General features: G+C 36.6%; 1 protein-coding gene across 5 annotated transcripts in view; it reads right to left on the reverse strand.

Annotated features, from left to right (window-relative positions):
- The window catches only part of SKIC3 (SKI3 subunit of superkiller complex), a 47682-nt gene that overhangs the window by 26144 nt on the left and 1072 nt on the right, over positions 1-20466 (reverse strand). For 3 of the 5 annotated variants that reach the window (XM_072359667.1, XM_072359666.1, XM_072359668.1), the window contains 23 exons: positions 20136-20233; positions 19518-19661; positions 19041-19132; positions 18374-18449; positions 16183-16323; positions 14645-14743; positions 14434-14542; positions 12433-12573; positions 11718-11819; positions 9539-9672; positions 8822-8908; positions 8630-8733; positions 8387-8513; positions 7010-7189; positions 6111-6235; positions 5426-5679; positions 4313-4415; positions 3408-3584; positions 2314-2458; positions 2078-2156; positions 1890-1951; positions 1710-1766; positions 379-447 (listed from right to left, as the gene is read on the reverse strand). In XM_072359667.1, the coding sequence (XP_072215768.1) occupies positions 379-447; positions 1710-1766; positions 1890-1951; positions 2078-2156; positions 2314-2458; positions 3408-3584; positions 4313-4415; positions 5426-5679; positions 6111-6235; positions 7010-7189; positions 8387-8513; positions 8630-8733; positions 8822-8908; positions 9539-9672; positions 11718-11819; positions 12433-12573; positions 14434-14542; positions 14645-14743; positions 16183-16323; positions 18374-18449; positions 19041-19132; positions 19518-19661; positions 20136-20225 (2697 nt within the window). In that variant the 5' untranslated portion in view covers positions 20226-20233. The remainder of the gene's footprint in view (positions 1-378; positions 448-1709; positions 1767-1889; positions 1952-2077; positions 2157-2313; positions 2459-3407; positions 3585-4312; positions 4416-5425; positions 5680-6110; positions 6236-7009; positions 7190-8386; positions 8514-8629; positions 8734-8821; positions 8909-9538; positions 9673-11717; positions 11820-12432; positions 12574-14433; positions 14543-14644; positions 14744-16182; positions 16324-18373; positions 18450-19040; positions 19133-19517; positions 19662-20135; positions 20234-20466) is intronic. The other 2 variants (XM_072359669.1, XM_072359671.1) reach the window with 1 other exon arrangement.

The following is a 20466-nucleotide window of genomic DNA, read 5'->3' on the forward strand; positions in this document are numbered from 1 at the left end:
AGTGGGGAGCTGAGAAGAGTTAAGATTGCTATTTAACGAACTAGTCATACAGCAAAAATGGAAACAGCTGCCACCTTATGAAGATGGTACTATAAGAGCACTAGATAATGAGCTTCAGAGAACAATAGTGATTGCTTTTTAATAGCTAGTTCCTTACACAACTCACAATCTCATCAGTCACAAAAACATTACATGAAGATATATGCTGAATATAGATTCCTCTATACACCACTGTGGAAACAAAGGCTTCCATCCACCCCCAGGGGAAGTAGCAGCTCCCTCCACTCCTACAGGTACATGCGTAAGCATCAATTAGGAGGAAGTCCAAATCCTCTTTTTCTTTTACAATGCATAATTTTATGTTTTTTCACATCTTACCTGCCCAATCCAACACATCAGGTAAGATGGCTCCAGAGACTGGGCTACTTTGAAGGCTTCATGAGCTTGCTGCAGAACCAAAGATAATACGGATATCAAACTGTCTTAAGTACACTTTTGATATACACAGGTATTGTCATGAGTAGTACTGGAAGAGCTTTCCGTGAATGAAATTAAGTCATTACTAGTTCTGTGCCACATAGAATAATATACTACCCAGAAAAATAAAGCAGTTTAGATTTCTTAAAAATAAAAATAATTGTAAAAGCTATTTAAAAGATCAAAAGTTCCTCCCCTTACAAAAACACATACTTCTCAGTTAGATTAACTGTTATGTTGTTTTGAGGAAGAAGCTAGATTAATTGCTAGAACAATTAATATTTTTAATTTAGACACCTGGATGATCCATATTTTAAAATCTACATTTCTTTCATGCAAATGGTTTGAAAATTACTAAGCTGATCACTGTACATAAATCCTGAAGGAAATACATGACTGTGTACGTTCAGAATTCCTTCCTCAACGTGCCATTAGAAGAAAAAGTCCTAGCATCAATATTCAATACACTTAGCAGCAAGAAATTTGTAGTATTACTTTACTTCTAGTAAAAATAATTCTCAGTCTGACCATCCCTTTTCATAAATTAAATAAAATTGTAAAAGTTCTGACCAGCAAATAGGATAGCATGTAATTTTAGCTGCAAGAAAACTCTGGACTTAACAGGAACTCTAATTTTCCTCCAGAGATGATCTGTAAGTTATGAAGAACCATGGCAAACTATATGACAACCTGATAAGCAGAAAGGGGCTACCTACAGGAAACTCATAATCTTAGATTTCAGTTTGTGACTAAAAGAGTTCTTGGGTCAATTCATTTGATTCAGTCCTTCTCCATCCTTACAAACAGCTTTTATTCCATCTAGTCATTTGCAGAGCAACTTCAGCAGTTTAGACTAAGTTCACTTAACCATATCCAGTCCAGAACAAATACTTAACTTCATAGTATCATAGTATCATAGTATTGTGCGAGTTGGAAGGGACCTTAGAGATCATCGAGTCCAACTCCCGGGATTCGAGACCCTCTGTGTAGCAGAGCAGCATTTCTGCCACTTGCGCCACAGGGGGGATTCGAATCCCAGACCTCTGGTGTTGCAAGCAGCAATTCTACCACTGCACCACTGGAGGCACACAACTTGTGTGACTTTCATTCAAAGAAAGTATTTTTCTTGAATCTGAGAGATGCTCTTCATTGTTTGCTCACACTCCTTCAACCACATATTCTCCATAGAAACTGGAAAGGGAAACTGTATTTAAGGAATGGGAAAGTATTACCTCAATGTTTCCAGTCGCTAGATACAAAACTCCCAGGTTGGTCCAGGCGACAACATTCTAGACAGAACAAATAAAGCTTAGGTATTATTGCTGCATATTCTGAAAGAATAACAATGTATCAAGTGAAGAAAAGTTTAGAATGCCCACTTGGAACATATGGTAGCTGCCAATAGCACTTACTATTTCTTCAGCTTGAACAGATTTGATGAACGAATGTTGAGCAAGAGCATAATTCCCAACAGCTGGGGGACAAAAAAAGAGAAAATGGAAGGAGAGCTACATCTAACTGAATTTTGTAAATGGCATTAGTCACACATTGCTTTCTAAGGTAGAATATTATGCAGCTAAGGATCTCACTGAAGACTTACCACTACAGGAAGCAACCACACCAAGTGCATTCCAGTAAAGGTGATTTTTGCTGTCAAGCCTCACAGCTTTTTTGAGGCACTGGAAGAAAATCAGATACAAACTATATCAATAGAATAGCAAAAGTTAAGACATACACTAGCTCCCTCAGAGACTTAGGCTTTATTAGAGACAGAGAAATTAAGCAGACAAGCTTCAAGGTAGATTTTAAAGAACGCAACAGAAAAAGAGGCAATACCTGTAAAGACTTCTCTAGTAGTTCACTGATCTCATTCATGTCAGTGCCCACTGCTGTGAGGTGCTCTGCTTGTCGATAATAATTTATTCCAAGATCACACCATATGTTAGGCAAAGGAATCAATTTTAAAGCTCTGCCATAACACCTACAGAAATGTGAATCACAGAAACATTATCCCAAGCCTTTCCACATGAAAAACAGAAAGCTGAAAAATATTCAAAAGTGCTTAAAAACCCACACCATCCAAATATGCATAAATACAAACAAAACTAGACAAAAATAGAAATCCAGTGACAACTGAATAATTTTCAGTTAGACAGTTATCTTTACAGAATCTATCCTGTTCTGCATTATCCATCACTTGTTAAATGATAGATGTGTAATATATCAAAATGATGTCAGGTGCAATAAGAATGTTTTAATTATAACATCAGCCATTCCTAAAGTTCATCAGACTTCCCCTAGGAAGTACCTGACTACACACAATGGTTTACTAAGCAGATTTACTAAGCAGCAGCATTTTCAGCCCACCTTAACTTAGTACTCATCCAGCAGCACAGAAGGTGCTACAAGGAAACTACAAGTATTTTTTATGATGAGATGCCAGGGCCAGGAACAAGGAATTCCCTCTTCCAGTATAATCTAGATTACATATGTGGGGCTCAAATTAATGACAGCTTTGTAAGAAATAATTACAGACACAAACAAAGATTACAGTTTTATCTTGGACATTAGTAGTCCTGGGAGAATTGGGTAACAACTACTGTAACCATTTAATTTACAGATGAATTAGTGGTTGAATAACAAGCACAGTACAGCCACACTCTGGAGGCAGGAAGCAACACAGAAAATAGCAGATGCCAGATGATGCACTGACAGCCATTGTGGTGACCCAGGGAACATTCCCTGAAATAAGCAATGTAATTTGGAAGAACCATGAGACTTGGCATTTTCTTTAATCTTCACTAAATATTCATATGTCAGAAGATCATCATGTGTTCCATTTTCTAAAAATAATATAGTCTAGAATATTTGAGACTCTACAGTGTGTACAAATGTGTAGAAGCACTTAACAGTAAAAAATAAAAAATTACCTTCCACCCAGTCTGAGCAGCTCACTTTTCTTCAACATCTGTTTGCCGTCATTTTTACCCAGAAGCAATCCTAGGACTTGAACATTCACTTTGGTTGTTGAAATGACATGCACACTAGTACAAGTATCACCAAGCAGTTTCCAAAGGGAAGATATATCAGGTCGGTGCTTTGTTGCCCTGTAATTTAATAATTAAGAAAGCCCACAGAATAACTGTTCAGGCATCACAATACTTTTTTCAGTAAGTGGCACAAACTCAATTTAATTAATCAGTGAGTTGTTTGGTACCTTCTTTTTTTTTTAAATCATTTTTCTTCCCACTCAACCTCTACGTTTTAGAAGTAAAATAACAAATCGGAGAAACTACATCAAAGTTATCCCAACTTTGTGGGGACTAAGAGTATGTTAAAAAAAGAGCCATTATCTATCTACTAAATTTTGCCATTATATCACGTCATGAGACATCTGCAGAAAGCTAGTAGGTTTTCCTCTGTAACAGTAGTTATTCCGAGGTTTAATTTAGGCCACTAAAGCGTTTAAATGAAATGTAAAACAACCTGATTGAGAGAAGGAAAGAACAATCAATTTCTCATCCACCATTTTTGATTGATATCTCCTCCCTTAAGTTCCATATACACACAGTGACAACTAAGGAGAACTATATGTAACTTCGAAAGCCTGCAAAAGTCAAAGGACTTCATCTTTTAAGTAGTAATGATAATAATTTTGTAGTTACCATTTACTCAGTCCAAAATGAACTGTTCAAACCATCTTCTTTAAACTTTTTCTTCCAAAAGAGAAGCCTGATTCATTTTATTTAACTGAAAGTTTTCAAACATTTAACATTTATTCTTCTCCAAACTGTGAGCCCCGTGGACATCAAATAACAAATTATTTCGTACTCACCTTGCAAAAAATTCAAGAGCCTGCTCTATGTAACCCAGAGCCCTCATATCAAGATACTTCTCGAGGGCTGACCTTGCCAGCATGAGATAGCATTCTCCAAGTCCTAAAAGTAAGACAAAGTTATCCTTTATGAAAAAAATGCTTGCCTGACACTGCTTGCTAGAAGAGATGGGGTGGTACAGGAGAAAGCCTGCTCAGTGTTCTGCTTTATTCCCTGCATGTACTATGCCAAAGCACAAAAACCTACAGAAACTCTCCTCTTCAACAGAGAGACCTTACTCTTATCCTAATATTAAAATATGACTAATGATAGAAAGTGTAACACAGAAACTTGGAGTTTGTTTTCAGGAATAAGCTAGAACACTCAGAAGAAAGCTGCTCTGCACTGGTAAGCCTTTGACAAATACAGGAACAGTATCAAAGCACACAAAATACAAAAACAAGAAAATACAAAGGCAGCATGGGTATTTTTCTCTGAGGTGACTGAAACCAATATTACTTAATCCTACTTAAGCAAGAATTTAAATTATATGGAAATGAATTCAACTATCAGAATGCCTGCATCTAATACTGTAATTTTTAGAACTCTGGAAAACTCAGGGCAGGCTTTGGTTTATACTCTTGCTGGTATTGGCAGTGACTCTGAATGGCAAAAAGTCATTGGATGCAAGTTTTACCAATTCTTAATAATTTTTTCACAGTTACAAAGCTGCCTTCATCACGCTATTGTACTCCTTATCTACACCAAGCCATCCATCTCCCTCTGTGGATTATGATACTGTAACAAATGCAGTCTGTATGACGTCGATGAAATCATGTTTTATAAGCCTCTTATGCTGCCCTCACTAGGTATTTATTTCAACCACACAAACCCCAAGGTTATAAGCTCAGATACAAGGAAGCTGACATCTAAAAGAAAAACTCATTTTATCTCCAGAAGTAATACATTAAAAAGAGATGCCAGAGAAGAGGCAGAATACACTTACTACTCAATAACACAAAAACAGAATGCATATAAAAGATACATTAAAGCAGTATCAGTATAGTTAATTCTGACATACTACAGTGTTAGAGAAAGAAAAAAATCTAAAGTTGAAAATAGAGACATGTTACCTTTAAGCGCAGGTACATACTCTCCTGTCTTCTCTAAGATCTGCTGATAGGTAGCAATAGCATTTTCATATTTGCCTAGAATCTGCTCAACTGCTGCAGCTCTGTAAATGCTGTACACATGGTCTGGGTTCAGCTCGCTGGCCTTCCTGAAGGATTTTAGGGCTGCTGCATAGCTACCTCTGCTCACATAAGCCTCCCCTAGAGACTCCCAGCAGTTGGGATCCATCCGGTCAGCCCTGAGAGCTGCCTGCAAACTGAAGGTATCAAGATTTAGATTTTAATTAAATGTGACACATATTAACAAAAACAAATTATTTCTTTAAATTACATAATCTCAGAACACAAGCAGACAATAATACAGAACTTTTAGAAATGGGTGTGTTTGATTCTTCACAGAGTCAATTAAACAAGCTTAGGAACTGTAGATTTTTTTCACTTTTATTCAGTGTTACAAACTACTCGTCTACGAGAAGCCTTATTATCAGGCTTGTTAGCAAAGACCACAGCTATCACGTGAAGACTGCATTGTGCTAATTTCAGAAGATGCAGCTTGTTCAGATCCACTTCCCAGTTTAGTACTGTCTGCCTTGTGATTAGCTAACTTAATTTCAAAACCTGGGAAAATTAAAGACTGTTTTAGCAGGATTTATAGAGAATGGTGTAAACCAACCACTAGTTCTCTTACTCAGCCACTGCTTTTGACGGCTGACCAGTTCTGAGATAGTAAAGTCCACGATGAAGCCAAGCCCATTTCGCTGCACCAGCATTTGATTTTTCAGTTACTTCATTCAAGATGGATAGAGCAGTGTCCTAACAAAGCAACAGAAGTATCACATTAATAAACATTTGGATGCATAGAACAAAATTATTAATACTCCTGTTTCAGCAAACCCTTAAACTGTCTAACTTGTAGTTACTCTAATGAAGAAACATTACAGCAGCTTTTTAAAGTAGGCAGACTAAGTGGCAGAATACAGGAGGATATTATCACATCTGCTGTGCATCTCTGCAAAAAGACAGTAGATTCCTGCAGCTTTGTAGTGATTATTTTTTAACTAGAAAAGCATAAATGTCTTTGTAGTAAGTCAGATACTTAATCTGATTCTACAGATGTTCCAGTGGAGTCTGTCAAAGTGTGAGCTGCTTCCTAGCTAATAACAAACTAACAACTTTTCATACAACGCTACACAAGAAAGAGTTCCTTAAAATATTCTGATCAGTTTATATGCTTTTTCCAAAAGGAACAAGGGGTGGAGGGGAGTGGAAAAAGCATTGGTAGAAGTTAAATATGAGAAGTAAACTTACTTTCCCTATATGTTTCCTACTGAAAAAAATCTTCCCATCCAAACCATGTATGCCCATACATTATGTTTGCTTCCCCCATTATCCTTCTCAGATAGGTTTAATACGGAACTGAAGCATAAAATTGAAGCAGGTCCAGCTACGAATACTGCTAGGTAATGACAGATCATCCATTTTCAGAACTTAGTCTCAAATACCAAAGAAACCAGAAGTGATTCCTCAAAGAATAAGATTAATAGAAAAGCCAAATAACCATAACCCAGGGCCTCGAATGTGCAATACCGTGTCTCCAAGCTCCACACTTAAGTCTACTGCTGCTGTTCCAGATTCTTCATCAGTTCCATCCAGTTCAAAAGCCTTTTTATAGCAACCACGAGCTCTACTTTTGTCTCCAACAACATCTCTGTAGTAGTTACCTAAATAACAAAAGACACTTCCCAAGTAGCTGTCCAACTTTGCAGCCTATAAGGAAATACAAACACAATATAAGAATGCCTTTGAAGGATAAGTGTATGGGCAGGTCCAGTGGTAGCTACTAGTGCAGTCTCCCTTTATCGACTTACTTAAGCTTCTTCTGTGCTACATCTGAGCATTCAAACTTTATTTTAATATTTCAAAGGCTACAGCTTTAAATATTTGCAGAATCATCCACAAACTTCACGAGACAAAGCATTTTGTATGGAAACAATAACCAGATAGATGTTTTGGCAGCAAACAATTCCTTACATACCATCATTTTTAAACTCCACTCAAAATTCAACCATTACCAGTCATTCCTTCTACCACAATTACCTCTAGCATTTTCAAAAGTTTGAGTTAATTCTGTGTACATTTGACATACTTGTTTATAGTTGAGAAACAATACCCCCAAGGCAGCATATCAACAGCTCTGATAATTTATTTTTTTTTTAATGCTTACAAAATTGTTATGAGTATTTTAGAACCAAAAATATTATGCATTTAAAATACAGGGTATGCTATACATTGCTGCTATTGAAGTGGAAGCAGTAGGCTATTATTTGAGGTGACACCTGCTATAAATTTATACAGTGAGTTTACAAAGTTCAGATTCCTAATTTTAGAAGCATAGCTTATATGCTCCTGAAAATGATGTCAGACTAAATCCCTGGAATTAAATTCTGATCTACACATGGAGATGTCCATAAGCACTAAAAATGCAATGGTTCGGAAAAGCATATAAACTACAGGGGTTTTGCAGGCTTACACCTGTGGATACACACTGAAACTCTAACAACATATTTTTTCTCCTTGTTGTTTTTTACCATTCTTAATACTGCCCTGCCCTCTATATTTCAAGATGTCTCCGAAGCTCTGCAAGACTTATCTAAAGTCCCAAACTTACAGTTATCAGGACAGGGAATTGAATTACCACCTCATTTGGATTTAACAAATGCCTGAATAATTAGCTGAACAGAGGTTAAAAAGACAAAACAACATCAACAACAACAACAGGGATATTCCAAGTAACTACACAGCTCCCCACTATACATTTTTTCAAACCCGAAATTGGTTTACAGGCTCTGGAGACATGTGGATGGTAATAAGCAAAATATTCAAGCCTCTCATTCCAGACAGAGTACCTCATACTTCCAACATAGAGAAACATTTATTTAAATGAACAGTTAAAGAAGCTTTTACCTTCAAGAAGTGAGTGAGTGTTTTTCCTTTATCTTTTTTGGTCTCATCACTCATGAACCAATAAGTGAGCCCCAGATACTGATGATACTCAGCAATTTCAGTCCTTCTTTCAATAGCATTTTGAAAACTAAATAAAAAGAACAGAGATCAAATCAAACAAACTCTCTAAATTGAAAAGCACTGTATTTTATTCTCCCCTACATTTGCCCATTGCAGGGGAGAAAAAGAAAAAAAAAAGTTTACCTTCTTTCTGCCTGCTCATATTTCTTCTGAGAATAATGGATGAAACCCTCAAGAGCATGGGCTTCAGCTAGATCAGGATGTGACAACAGAAGCTCTTGTGAAATCTGCAAAATATGTCATTCTTTCCTGGTTATCTCTGTATGACAGTAAGAATTCTATTTAACAAAGAGGAAGGACAACAAAAGCACTAACCTTTGAAGCCTCATCGACTAAACCTTTGTTTAAATATGCACGACCTCTTAAAGCTAAAAGCACAGGATCACTGCTTGCTCCCACAACCTAGAAAACCAAGTAATAGACACAAACAAGTTATTCTCACCACAGAGGTGGTAGAAACATGTAGTCTATGTGAAGGTAAAGATAAGAAAACATTTCAAGAGAAGACCCTTGAGATTTCTGTTGAAGAAGAGGCAGAAGACTGTGGAGAGCAAAGACAAAGCTACAGAAGTAGAACCGTGCAAAAAGTAGCATACATTGAACTGTGAGGTATAAGAAAGAAGAAGGGATTTCTGCCTGAAGCTGTACTATTCAGTTTTAAAGTTACATGCTTATGTGAAATTATGAGTTAATTGAGGACACAGGGAATAGAATCATAAGCATAATTCAAATTCAGATAAACAGTAGCCTCAGAACTAGCACTAATCCAGCACTTCTAAGCAAGACCAGTAAAGATCCAGAGTGACAGCTTTTAAGATTAAGACAGTGAGTTAAAGTAAGTTGTTGAAAAGCCTAAAAAACAAGGGAAGGGAAGGGGCAAAGGGGTGAATGTGTTGATTACAGCATAGTTGGTAGGAACTGTACAGATCAAATAGAATGTAAAAAGGAGATGAGGAAAATACACAGCTGGAATTTTTAGGGCAGAGATGAGAGTGACTTTTTCCTTAAACGGCACTTGACCAATGAAAATACCTCCTCAAGGGCATTAATGGCTTCTTCTGCAGCTCCAGCATCAGCTGTTTTGATCAAAGCTTCTGCTTTCAACTGAAGGATAAGGTTCTTCCGTTGCAAACTAGGTCCCTCAGGAGTTTCAAGATTCTTGAGAGCTGTTGACAAGACAAAAATTTCATCAAACAAAAATAGGAAAGTAAGTAATAAAGCTAATTTATAGACTCTTCTCTCTCATCTTGAAGAAACTATAAAAACTAACCATGGAAGTTCAAAAGTTCAGTGAATTTTAGGAAGGCCCCTCAGACACGTAAAACAAGCAGAATGTTTTCATGATGCCAATCTCTTGAGCAGACTGCTGTTTTCCTGATCCATGCTCTGAAGAAGAAACAATGACTTTTCACTAACCAAGCTGTTCTGCACTTCAGTGTTTAGAGGGAAAAAATATTACTATTAAAAGATTTGACTCTGCACCTGTGCAAAAGTTAACTCTGTACCACTGTATTATCTCTGTACCATTGTATTATTATATTGCATTATCCAATAATCTGTATAATCTCACCTCCAAGAACCTCTGTTGCATGTCAGCATTCTCAAGACAAGTACTTTCTCAATTGTTAACTCTGATTCTATATGTGACAAATTTCTGTCTGATCTGATAAAGCCAGTCTATCATTGAATCCTGCACCTAGCTGCTGATGTCTAAGAAAAGCCTAAGAGGAGAACAATCATGTAGCAGTACCTTCCCAGAATTCTTTCCCACTTTAGACACCCTTTGAACTCCAGGAAACTTTCTGCAACAGTACACAAAACCCACAAAACCCCAACTTTCACTTTGGATTAACTAACAAAGCCTCCTTTGATTGTAACAAGTTTGCCAGCCTTTTGTTTCATTTCATATCAACTAGATCTTGCACAGAAGAAAATAGTTGATCTTTATTTTCCACATTGTTTCAAACTTCACAGATTTCAAAACCGTCTTTACTTTCAGAGAGTGGGCAGATACCAAAACTGCACACAGAATTCACCATGCTGCTCTAGTTCTTTATACAACTGCATGCTAGTGCTCTGTTTTACTAACCACTCCCCCCAGTGACACTTGTGGTATTGAAGCTCTCTGTAAATAATAGGAGGGCAGAGACACAGTTTTACTTTGTCAATACAAAATGAAGACTTTTCTGTTCTTCTAGGGCAGCTTCTTGAGAACATCTCTTTCCAAAATTGAGGGATTTAGCATTTATGAATTTTGAATTTTATCAGTTATTTTAACACCTACTTAGCTACTCTGGTAATCTCAGAGTTTTTTGATCAGATCTAAATGGCAGCAAACTTTGTAACTTTACTACTTAAAAATCAGAATGGACTAGAACACAGGATAAACAAAAGAAGTCCCAGTGAAAATGTCAAGAATCTCTCAATGCTACAACTCTGATTTCCAAGTGGTAAGATCTCTTACAAGACTCTGCCTCATGCATATGCTGGTAGCTCCTTCAAGGAGTTCCAAAATACAGCTTCACTTTAAAGGAGCAATGCTGCCTGTTTCCCAGAACCATTTATCTACATTGATTCCCCCAACTAACTTGATCATTAAACATACCAGACCTGTCTGTGGTTAAATCCCTTTTTGTAAGATAGGGCAATACTAATACCAAACACCTGTACACATTTGGAAGCTAAGACAGTTTAAGCAAGTGATAACTCTTAGTACTTCAGTAATTTCATTTTTATATTCCCTGGTCAATTCCTACATCAAGATCTCATAGTTCCTTAAACAGTCATTTTTACTTTAATATTTCACAGAAACTTCTGTTAATGTTATAATCACAAATTCTTTGATGACTCCTCTGTATAAAAAGGATCATGAAGTACACATCTCCCTAACCTTTTCCAGCCAAAATCAGATGGGAAAAGAATCGCCTGCATTTCATTCTTTCTGCAATACTTCTCCTGAACTACTTTGACCTACTGTGTTCTGTTTTCACATTTCCTCTGCACAACTTTATGGCCCTTTTTCATTCTCCCCAACACCAACTACTCCACCATTTGAAGAGAAGCAAGGTAACACCAGTACAACCATAGAGACTGCAAAATGCACAGCACAACAGTTACTCCTAACTCAGGTCTCCCATGTTAAGGCCACATTGATTGAACTATGTAAAGAACTGTATCCCTGTAGATGCTCCTCCAGTTAACAGGCAGTTACCTTGATTGCAGGACAGGACAGCGTCTCTGTGTTTGTGAACTTTCATCTGTGCCTCTGCCAAGTAATGCCATGCTCCTGGACACTGGCTAACCTTCTGCAAACCTAGTAGAAGAGGATAAAGGCATTGAGAAAAAGTTGCTTAGCACTGCAAAGATTCTGCAGCTGGCAAATTCTGTTTTGCCCTATCACAGAATCACAGAATTGTAAGGGTTGGTTGGAAGGGACCTCTAGAGATCATCGAGTCCAACTCCCCCTATAATGCCATCAAAAACACTATAATTAAATAATCATTATGAGATGGTTAACTTTTCCCTTGAGTATTTGCTTGGAGTATCTTAGAGTCAGAGGACTCTAAACTGTGAGGCAAAGACTAGTAAGGTTGCCAATGTCTATTAGGCTCTATTTAATTGTTATTGGTATGTTTACTGATTCAGTCAAGCAAAGTCCAAGAACAGCCATACTAAAAATTTATAATGTACCATACAAAAAGTACTACAGAGCTGACTATAATAGAAAGATTGTCTTCAGAGATGTTATACTTAAATATGTATTTAGAAAATATATCTCAGCCTTCTATCAGACAAAACATTCAGTTTTCTTTTCTTTCTTTTCATCTTCTTGCTTCTTGCAGAAAAGCAAAGTAATACACAAGTATAAGATTCCCACTGTAAACTAGCTGCTGCTCAAGTACCCATATCTCATACTACACATTTACCTTCAGTAAGACTCTTAATAGCCTCCTTGTATTTCTTTTCTTGGAGGCATTTGATACCAAAACCAATGATGCCTGGACCACTACTTGAGTCCATCTCCAGAAGCTTAGAAAAATACTGCAAGGCCTCTTCTGATAAAGTACCTAGTTCAGAAAAAGAAACATTTTCATGAGCTGTAGATTTAAAAATGAAACAACCTACTTAAAATTACCTACATAAACATATATACTTATATGACATCCTTTGAGTTCAAAGCAGTGAATTTATTGAGGTACTATAATATTTATAAGCTCTAAAAGGAAATGCATAAAAATCAAGTGATCATTAAAATACCCAGTGTGATCGGACATCAGTCTAAAACTATTCAATTTTTTTAAATTTTTTTATTTTTTAAATATGCTAAATTACACATGTCAAATTGCTCCAAGCATATTTTCTTAAGAGAAAGCCATTCCTTCATATGCTTTCCATCTAAAACCCAGGACAGTGTTCATCCATCAAAATCTGCCAAAAAGAAATGAGAATAATTTCCTTTTAAAAGAGGCCTCATGAAATTACAGATTTCTTGTGATTAACTTGCTGAAACATCCTTGCTGTGAATTCATTAAATTTAATGTCCAAGCATAACATTTTATCTATGACACTGCATAGATCTATGTGCTCTGCATTTGTTTCTTAAAGAAACTGCTGTGAAACAGCAACATTTTGTAATTAATTTCTTTTTTATAAAGTATGGACTCACTTGACAAAAATAGCTTTTGATCTCCATTTGATAAAGAGTAGTAGTAAAGCTACAAGCACACAAATTTGGGACTTATAGTACTGCATTAGGATGACAAAGATATAATGATAAAACTACTCTTCTCCTTGTTTAACCAAACATATTTTGAGGTAGCTAACCCTAACTTCTGATTCTTTAAAGAATCAAACAACAGACTAGTTACTTTTGAAAATGCCGAGGAATGGCTAATGGTGAATGATATTGTATTAGAAACTACTGACTATAACAACTGTATGTTTCCAGATCTCTGCAATTCTAAAGACACCACAGTATAATTTCTCAAGAATCATTCTTTCCTACCTTGGACAAACATCTAGTCAGACCTGTTTATTCTCTGTTCACCAAACTTTCTGCCTAACAATTTCACAAATCCTTATTTTCAGTCAAAAGGGGTTTTCTTTGCCAAGAATATCCTAAATACAGCCATTCCTCAACCTGATAGAATTGGTTAATTTCTCCATTCTCTCTTCTTTTTTTTCTTTTAGTTTGTTTCTTTTGCCAATTTACAGTCACCACTCAGCTACAGTATCAAGAAATTATAAACATTATCTAGTTTTGGATGGAATACCAGTAGCTGGTATGGTTCTGTGTTTTGGATTTACGATGGAAATAATGTTTACAGCACATCAGTGTTTTAGCTGCTGCTGAGCAGTGCTTACACAATGTAAGGGCTTTTCAGCTTCTCAGCACAGAGACTAGAGGTACAAAAGGAGCTGGGAGAGAAGCTGACCCAAACTGGCTAAAGGGATATCCCATCCCATATGGCACAATATGGAATTGTAAAACAGGGACGTGCTGGTCAGTAAGCTGCTGCTGCTCAGGGACTGACTAGGCAGTGGAGGACTGGAGGTGAGCAACTGTGCTGTGCAGCACTTGTTTAATGTATGTCTTTAATAGTAATAAGAAATATTTTCTCTCTCTTTTAAGTCCCATTAAGCTGTCTTCAACTAAACACGTGCATTTATTTTTTTGATTTCCCTTTCACCTCACTTGCAGGGCAATGAGCAAATGGCTGTAGGGTGCTGAGCTGCATGCCATGTTAAATCACAACAGCATACAACTGAACACTTTTCATTTACAGATGGGTAAAACATAAGATGAAAATAAGGAGTGCCTGTATTTAGGTGTGAAAGATAAAAACTTGTTTAAAAAACTGTCACAAAATTAACCACAAAAAGAAATATTTTCAGACTTGCAAAATACCTACACCCATCCTTCTCACCTGACTGAATGAAGTACAAGCAAAGTACTTCTAAAGGATAACTCACAGTTGGATATAAAGCCATCATATCATCACAAGCTTTTTCCAATCTAGCTGCTTCATGAGGAAACTTGAAAGAAAAACAACAACAACAAAATAGTTACTTCTATGACTTATCAGGTGGTGGATACCACATGCAGTCACTGAAGAAGACAGATAAACATAACCTTACTTTTGTCAAGCACTGAATAAAGTCTTTGTAAAGATTTTGATGGTTTTCACTGGGAACAGTGTCGGCAGAGTTCAGTGCCTCTTCATATGCATTCAAAAGCTGAAATGAGAAAGAATTAAGAAATCAACGACTCCAAGAAAATGTTGTCAGATCTAAACATATCCTGGATCATACCCATTAAGTTTTTTTTACTAGTACTACAAAATGAGAAAAAAGAAAGCAAGTTCCTTATCCCAAAGTAGTACTCACAAAGGATTCAACACTAATTCTCTAGAGCAAGATGAAAAAATATATGTTGCCTAACATGCAATCAAAGACAACAAAACCTGTGGGAACAGACTCTTCCTAGTACATAGTCCCAGTACAGAGAGGACTTGGTACAACAAAACCCAGGTTACTAGCTGTTAGCTGTCCCCCTAGCTCTGAAAAAAAATCTAGTCTTTTATTTCTGGTCCCTGTATATATACATAAATAAATGTATATAAGTACATAATCATACTTATGTATGAGAATATATGGAAAACAATAAGCACAACTAATTACAAGCTACCAAAGAAGCACGCTTCTGGAAAACACTGCCCACAGCTTCTCCACCAATAAAGTAAATTGTAGATTTGCAGATGAAATCTCATGTCTGATTTTTGCGTAACCTATCTCTATTTCACTCTTCCACATTCCATCTCAAAAGACAGCATGCACTGTCTGAAGCACCTCTTTTTGTGATAACAGCTTTCAGCACTTAGAGAATTTGCCTTCTGAAAAGGTAGGTGCAGATTCAGTTTCCTTTTGTCTGGAAGTATTTCAGCATATGCTTGCTGTCTTTCACAAACGTTGCTACCAACCAGACTGGGGAAGAGCAATTCTATCCTTCTTTTTAAAGAAATTCATTTTGCAAGAACAGATAAATCAGACAAAACAAAGTTAACTCTGGCAATACAGCACACAGAATCAGTATAAGTCAGGATCCTACTGTTTGGTCCAATTTGCTTCAACATTTTTCTAAAAATAGTTAAAAACCTGAAGGAAAAAGCAACATTTCTGTTCACATTTTCCTGTACAAGATAAGCACTGGGTATGAAAATATGGATAGACAGCACAAAACCTCTTCCACCAAGGGAGCAGAAGGAAATGACTTTCTTGTTTTGGAGAATGCCTATATTCTAGATGCTGTCAGAACTTACAAATACACCAGAAGCTGTTCTGTTCAGATATGTTAATGCAAAGATTCTTCTTGTAGGGTATAATAATGCATTATGACATTACAGTGCAAACCTAGGCTCCCACAAAACTGAGGATAAATTTAATGAGCAAGTTTCAGGAAAACTGTTTGGATCTGGATGCTCTGTTCCACCATTTTGGGTGGTTGCAACTTCACTGTTTCTGACAGATGGTGAAATCACCTACCTTTTCATGAAAAGCTTAGTATCATTCAACGCCCATGGGAAATAGTAACACAATTTTTGTTTTCTAAGGCATCCTCTGAAATCTATCAGCACTGTGTACAGAAATGTAAGAAGAAGGGGGCTGAGAAACTTTACCAGTTGTGCGTTCTTATTATCCTGATACTGTGCATTGTCTCCCAGTAACTGGATCATCCTCTTCCAAAGCTGATGAAGTTCTGCCTTTTCTGCACCTCCTTCCTTTTTTACTTCTATTTGTTTCTGCCATATTTCTGCTGCCTGTCAATAGGAAACAAATGAACTATGTTGTAACTCTTAATTGGGCACCTGATACTGTTAACTCTAAGTAATATATTTCAGTTCTCTCTGAAGAAAGCCCAAATGGAATGCTGTTGCAGAAAATGCCGTTATATTATTAGATTACTTCCATTACTACACTAATATTCACATAATACTCCATTGCAAAAAAAAAACAAACCACGTATCATTCCTTGAAAAATTTAAATTTTTCAGTGCAGACAGCCTAAGCCATGATAGATCTAAGACATGCATGGAAAAGAGAAGAATTAGAACTATTCTGACCTGCTTTTGTCTGACAAGAGAAAGCCCAGTGCCAGACAGACTAAGAAATTAAGGAGTACATGGAGAAAAAATTAGCTTTCAGTATTAGACAAAGAGGGAGTTACAGACACAGTGTAGAAGGTGACGTGTATGCCAGACTATTGCACACAGTAGGAACAGTGTGGCAGATAACGACCCACATTAAGTAAGTCTTATGTCAAGAAAAAATACTACACATTGCAGGTGTTGGCAAAGTCCTTCCTATATTATCTACTTATCACACTGAAATGAAGAAGCATGCTGTGAACAGGATTAGGCATGAGCAATAAAAGTAGATCCTGACTAGGAGCAAGACAGAAGTATGCTTCCTACCATACTAGGATAGACAATGATGACATAGAAAGTGATTACCTAGAGATCCCTGACTTCTGATTAGAGCAGTAACAGCTTCCAAAACATTACCTTCAGACCTGCCTAGCTTCCAAGATAAGTTAAGAGTATGAATTTTGACTGGTCCTTGAAGGAAACCAGCAGTAAAAGTGGACTTAAACAGTCCTCCTATAACCCCTCATAGATAAATTAAAAGCCTTGTCAAAACTATGACATTACAAAAAGAACACATTCTGAAATTCCAGTGTGCAGGACTGAGGTGGAATAGAATAGAATAATAGAATCACCAAGATTGGAAAAGACCCACAAGATCACCCAGCCCAACCACTCACCGATCACCAACAGTTCATACTAAACCAGGTCCCTCAACACAACATCCAAACATTCCTTGAATACCTCCAGGGTCTGTAACTCCACCACCTCCCTGGGCAGCCCATTCCAGTGCCTGACCACTCTTTCAGAGAAGAAGGACTCTCACACCTAATTTATGGCTTTCTGTTCTACATGGAACAAGTCTGCCTTTTTTTATTACATGTATCAATTGATTTACTTTCAGAAGCTGCTATGCAAAGAATGTTTGAAGTTAATGAATAGTCTTGAACTTGACAATAAGAAGTAAAATCTTTCATTTCTTACTTGGAGGAAAACAGGAAGATGGTACAGTATAAAATGACACACTACCTTCTATGACAGCAAACTCTTCAAAAAGTAAAGGAAAAGTGAAATGTGTAACTGCAAGAAGTATACCACTACAGAGGCTGGAGGCAAAGCTATTGTTGAACTGTACAGGCATTAAACAGCTCCATCTCCTGGTAATCTGACAAAATTATTATTTCTGCAGCAATCATGCAGACAAGAACTTTAAGATTTTTCTGCCAGGTGGTCATTACCTTGTGATGCCCCAGAGCAGCTTTGCATGCTCTTACTTTCATACACAAGAATGGCACCTAGGCCTGTGGCATACATAAATTCCACCTCACCCTCTGGTATGAAGGAACAAACTAAGAGAGTACGATCCCACCAGAGACAAAATACACAAGTTTGTTGACCTGGCCAAGACAGGAAAAGATCTCTGAGATACCAGGAGCAAATATGCTTTTGGGATCACAATGGACTTCTAGAAATAAAAAAGAAAAGTGAGGATGCATCCTTTCAGTCTATACACCAATATCTTTCGACAAGTTTTGTCAGTTTAAGAGATTCCATCCAAGTCTGTTATGCAGAGGAAAAAGAAAGAATAACATGGTCAAAAATCAGTTCTTCCTAGTTGTGGTCCAAGAATAGTTCTTCAGTAGCCTGAAGATTCCTTGACTGTGAATACTTAGTTCTAATAAAAAATTCCCTTCCAACCAAAAGAGAAATTACATTAGTCACCTACCTCTAAGTATTTATTTCCTTGGCAATACAGTTCCACCAGCTTGTTACATACATCACACCATTTCTGCTTGTCTCCACTAGAAAGACAAAAAAAAAAAAAAAAAAAAAAAGCTGAGCTTCCCATTAAATAGCGATACAACTTTCCAATTCTGACAAATAAGTTTTTTGTAACTTCACAGTTGCCAAACAAATATTTAGTACAAATACTACAAACTGCCTTTAAACTTTTACTCATTGTTGCTTTGGATACACAGTTACTTTAAGGACTGAGTTTTTCTTTTTGAACTACCTTCTAATTCCGAAAACAAATGAAATGCTCCAGTGAACTACAGTAACAGTTGTGTCACCTCTGTTTAGAACTGTATCTATACGAGCAGGGTAACATTAGCTGAGATCTTAAAGGAGTGAAGTTAAGCCTACTCATTAATGCAGGCTTGGAATTGTCCCTGCAATGTGCTTTAAAGCAGTGAGCTTACACAAAAGACAAAAAATAACATAATTTTCAACATTGCAACTTTGCTGCAACTAGTACAAAAGTTTCTTCCCTGTCAAAAGGGATGGAAACAATAACCTTGTATGGATACAGGAAAGTACCAAGCACTTTATCTAGTGGTAACTTTACTGAATAAGAAACCTTAGACTGAATTATGATATTCAATACCCTTTACCTTTCATAGAGTTCCAAGAGCTTCTGGTATACATCTCCTAAGTCTCCTTTGATATCAGATTGGTTGGATTTTTCATATAAATTTGCTAATCCCTGTTGAAAAATAATATTAATTACAGATAACAACATTTGATGTCTTCAACTATGAGTTAAATTTACACTGCAAATTCTGCTGAAGAAAAATATATATTTCAATATACCTTGAAATCAGGCACCAGCACGTAAACTTTAAAAAGCTATTTATACTGAAGAAGCAAAGCTTTACAACATTAGAACATATTGGATGCCGGCATGTGAGAGATTGATGTATCACTCAGCCTAATGCTCCATCATCCAAATACGTCATAGCCATACACTACTAGAAGTTGTTGTGTATGCACCATCCAACACACTGCTATTTTAAGTGTATAATAATAATAATAACAATAATAATAATTAAAAAAAAAAAAACAAAAGGTGCATCTGGACATACACTTACCTGCCATGCCAGTAACTGGTTTGGTTCAAGTTCAATAGCCTTCTTATACGCTCCTTTGGCCTGATCAGGTTGCTCTAACTCAGCAGCTGCCAGGCCAATAAATACCCAAGCATTATAGTTATTTTTTTCCTGTTTCAAGACAGCCTGGAAATAGACATTTTTTTTTAGGTGAAACTGATGAATGAGATGCATCTTACTGATTCATGCACCGACTTCTCTCATAAAATTTGGTTGATTCTTCTTCATAGTTGATAACAGAAACTAGCTTATTTTTTGGAAAAGGTTAAGATTGACAGCTTCAGCTTTTTATGCCACGAAAGCTTTCATATCTGAACTGTTCTGCAAGTAAACATAGCTGCAGCTTAGCAATTAAAGCTTTCCTGTCAAGGTGTAGATTATTAATGAATTTTGATCATCACTATTACAGACTTAATGTTCTCACATCCATATGTAAGCAAATGCTAAAGCAAAAGGAAATAAAAATTTACTTGTGTAATCAATCTCAACCCTTATATCAATGAGATGCATCACTCAGCATAACTACACAGTTCTAGGCATATGGGAACAACAAACACAATAAGTGCAAAAATTACTAATTTCCAATGAAATAATAATAACCTTGCAGTGCTTTAGGGCTTCCTTATACTCTTTATTTCTTATGGCTTCTCTAGCACTCTTCAATGCTGCCTTCACCTCCTTATTTGACATTGTTGCTGCTAAGTAAAACAACATGTGATTAGTTATCAGAGAGACATAATGAAGTCAATACATTACTTATGCCCTGCCGTAATAGCATAAAGAAAGCATTTCAATCACAGAACTATACTGCAACATGCCAAAATGCATATTGAAAGATCAATTCCCTAAAAAACACAGAAACAAACAACTTGGTTAGAATTAATTTACACTTGCTTCTACAAAGGATTATGCCACTATTCCAAAGAGTTAA

This window comes from Excalfactoria chinensis, chromosome Z (assembly GCF_039878825.1).
Source record: "Excalfactoria chinensis isolate bCotChi1 chromosome Z, bCotChi1.hap2, whole genome shotgun sequence".
In the NCBI taxonomy this organism is placed as follows: domain Eukaryota; kingdom Metazoa; phylum Chordata; class Aves; order Galliformes; family Phasianidae; genus Excalfactoria; species Excalfactoria chinensis.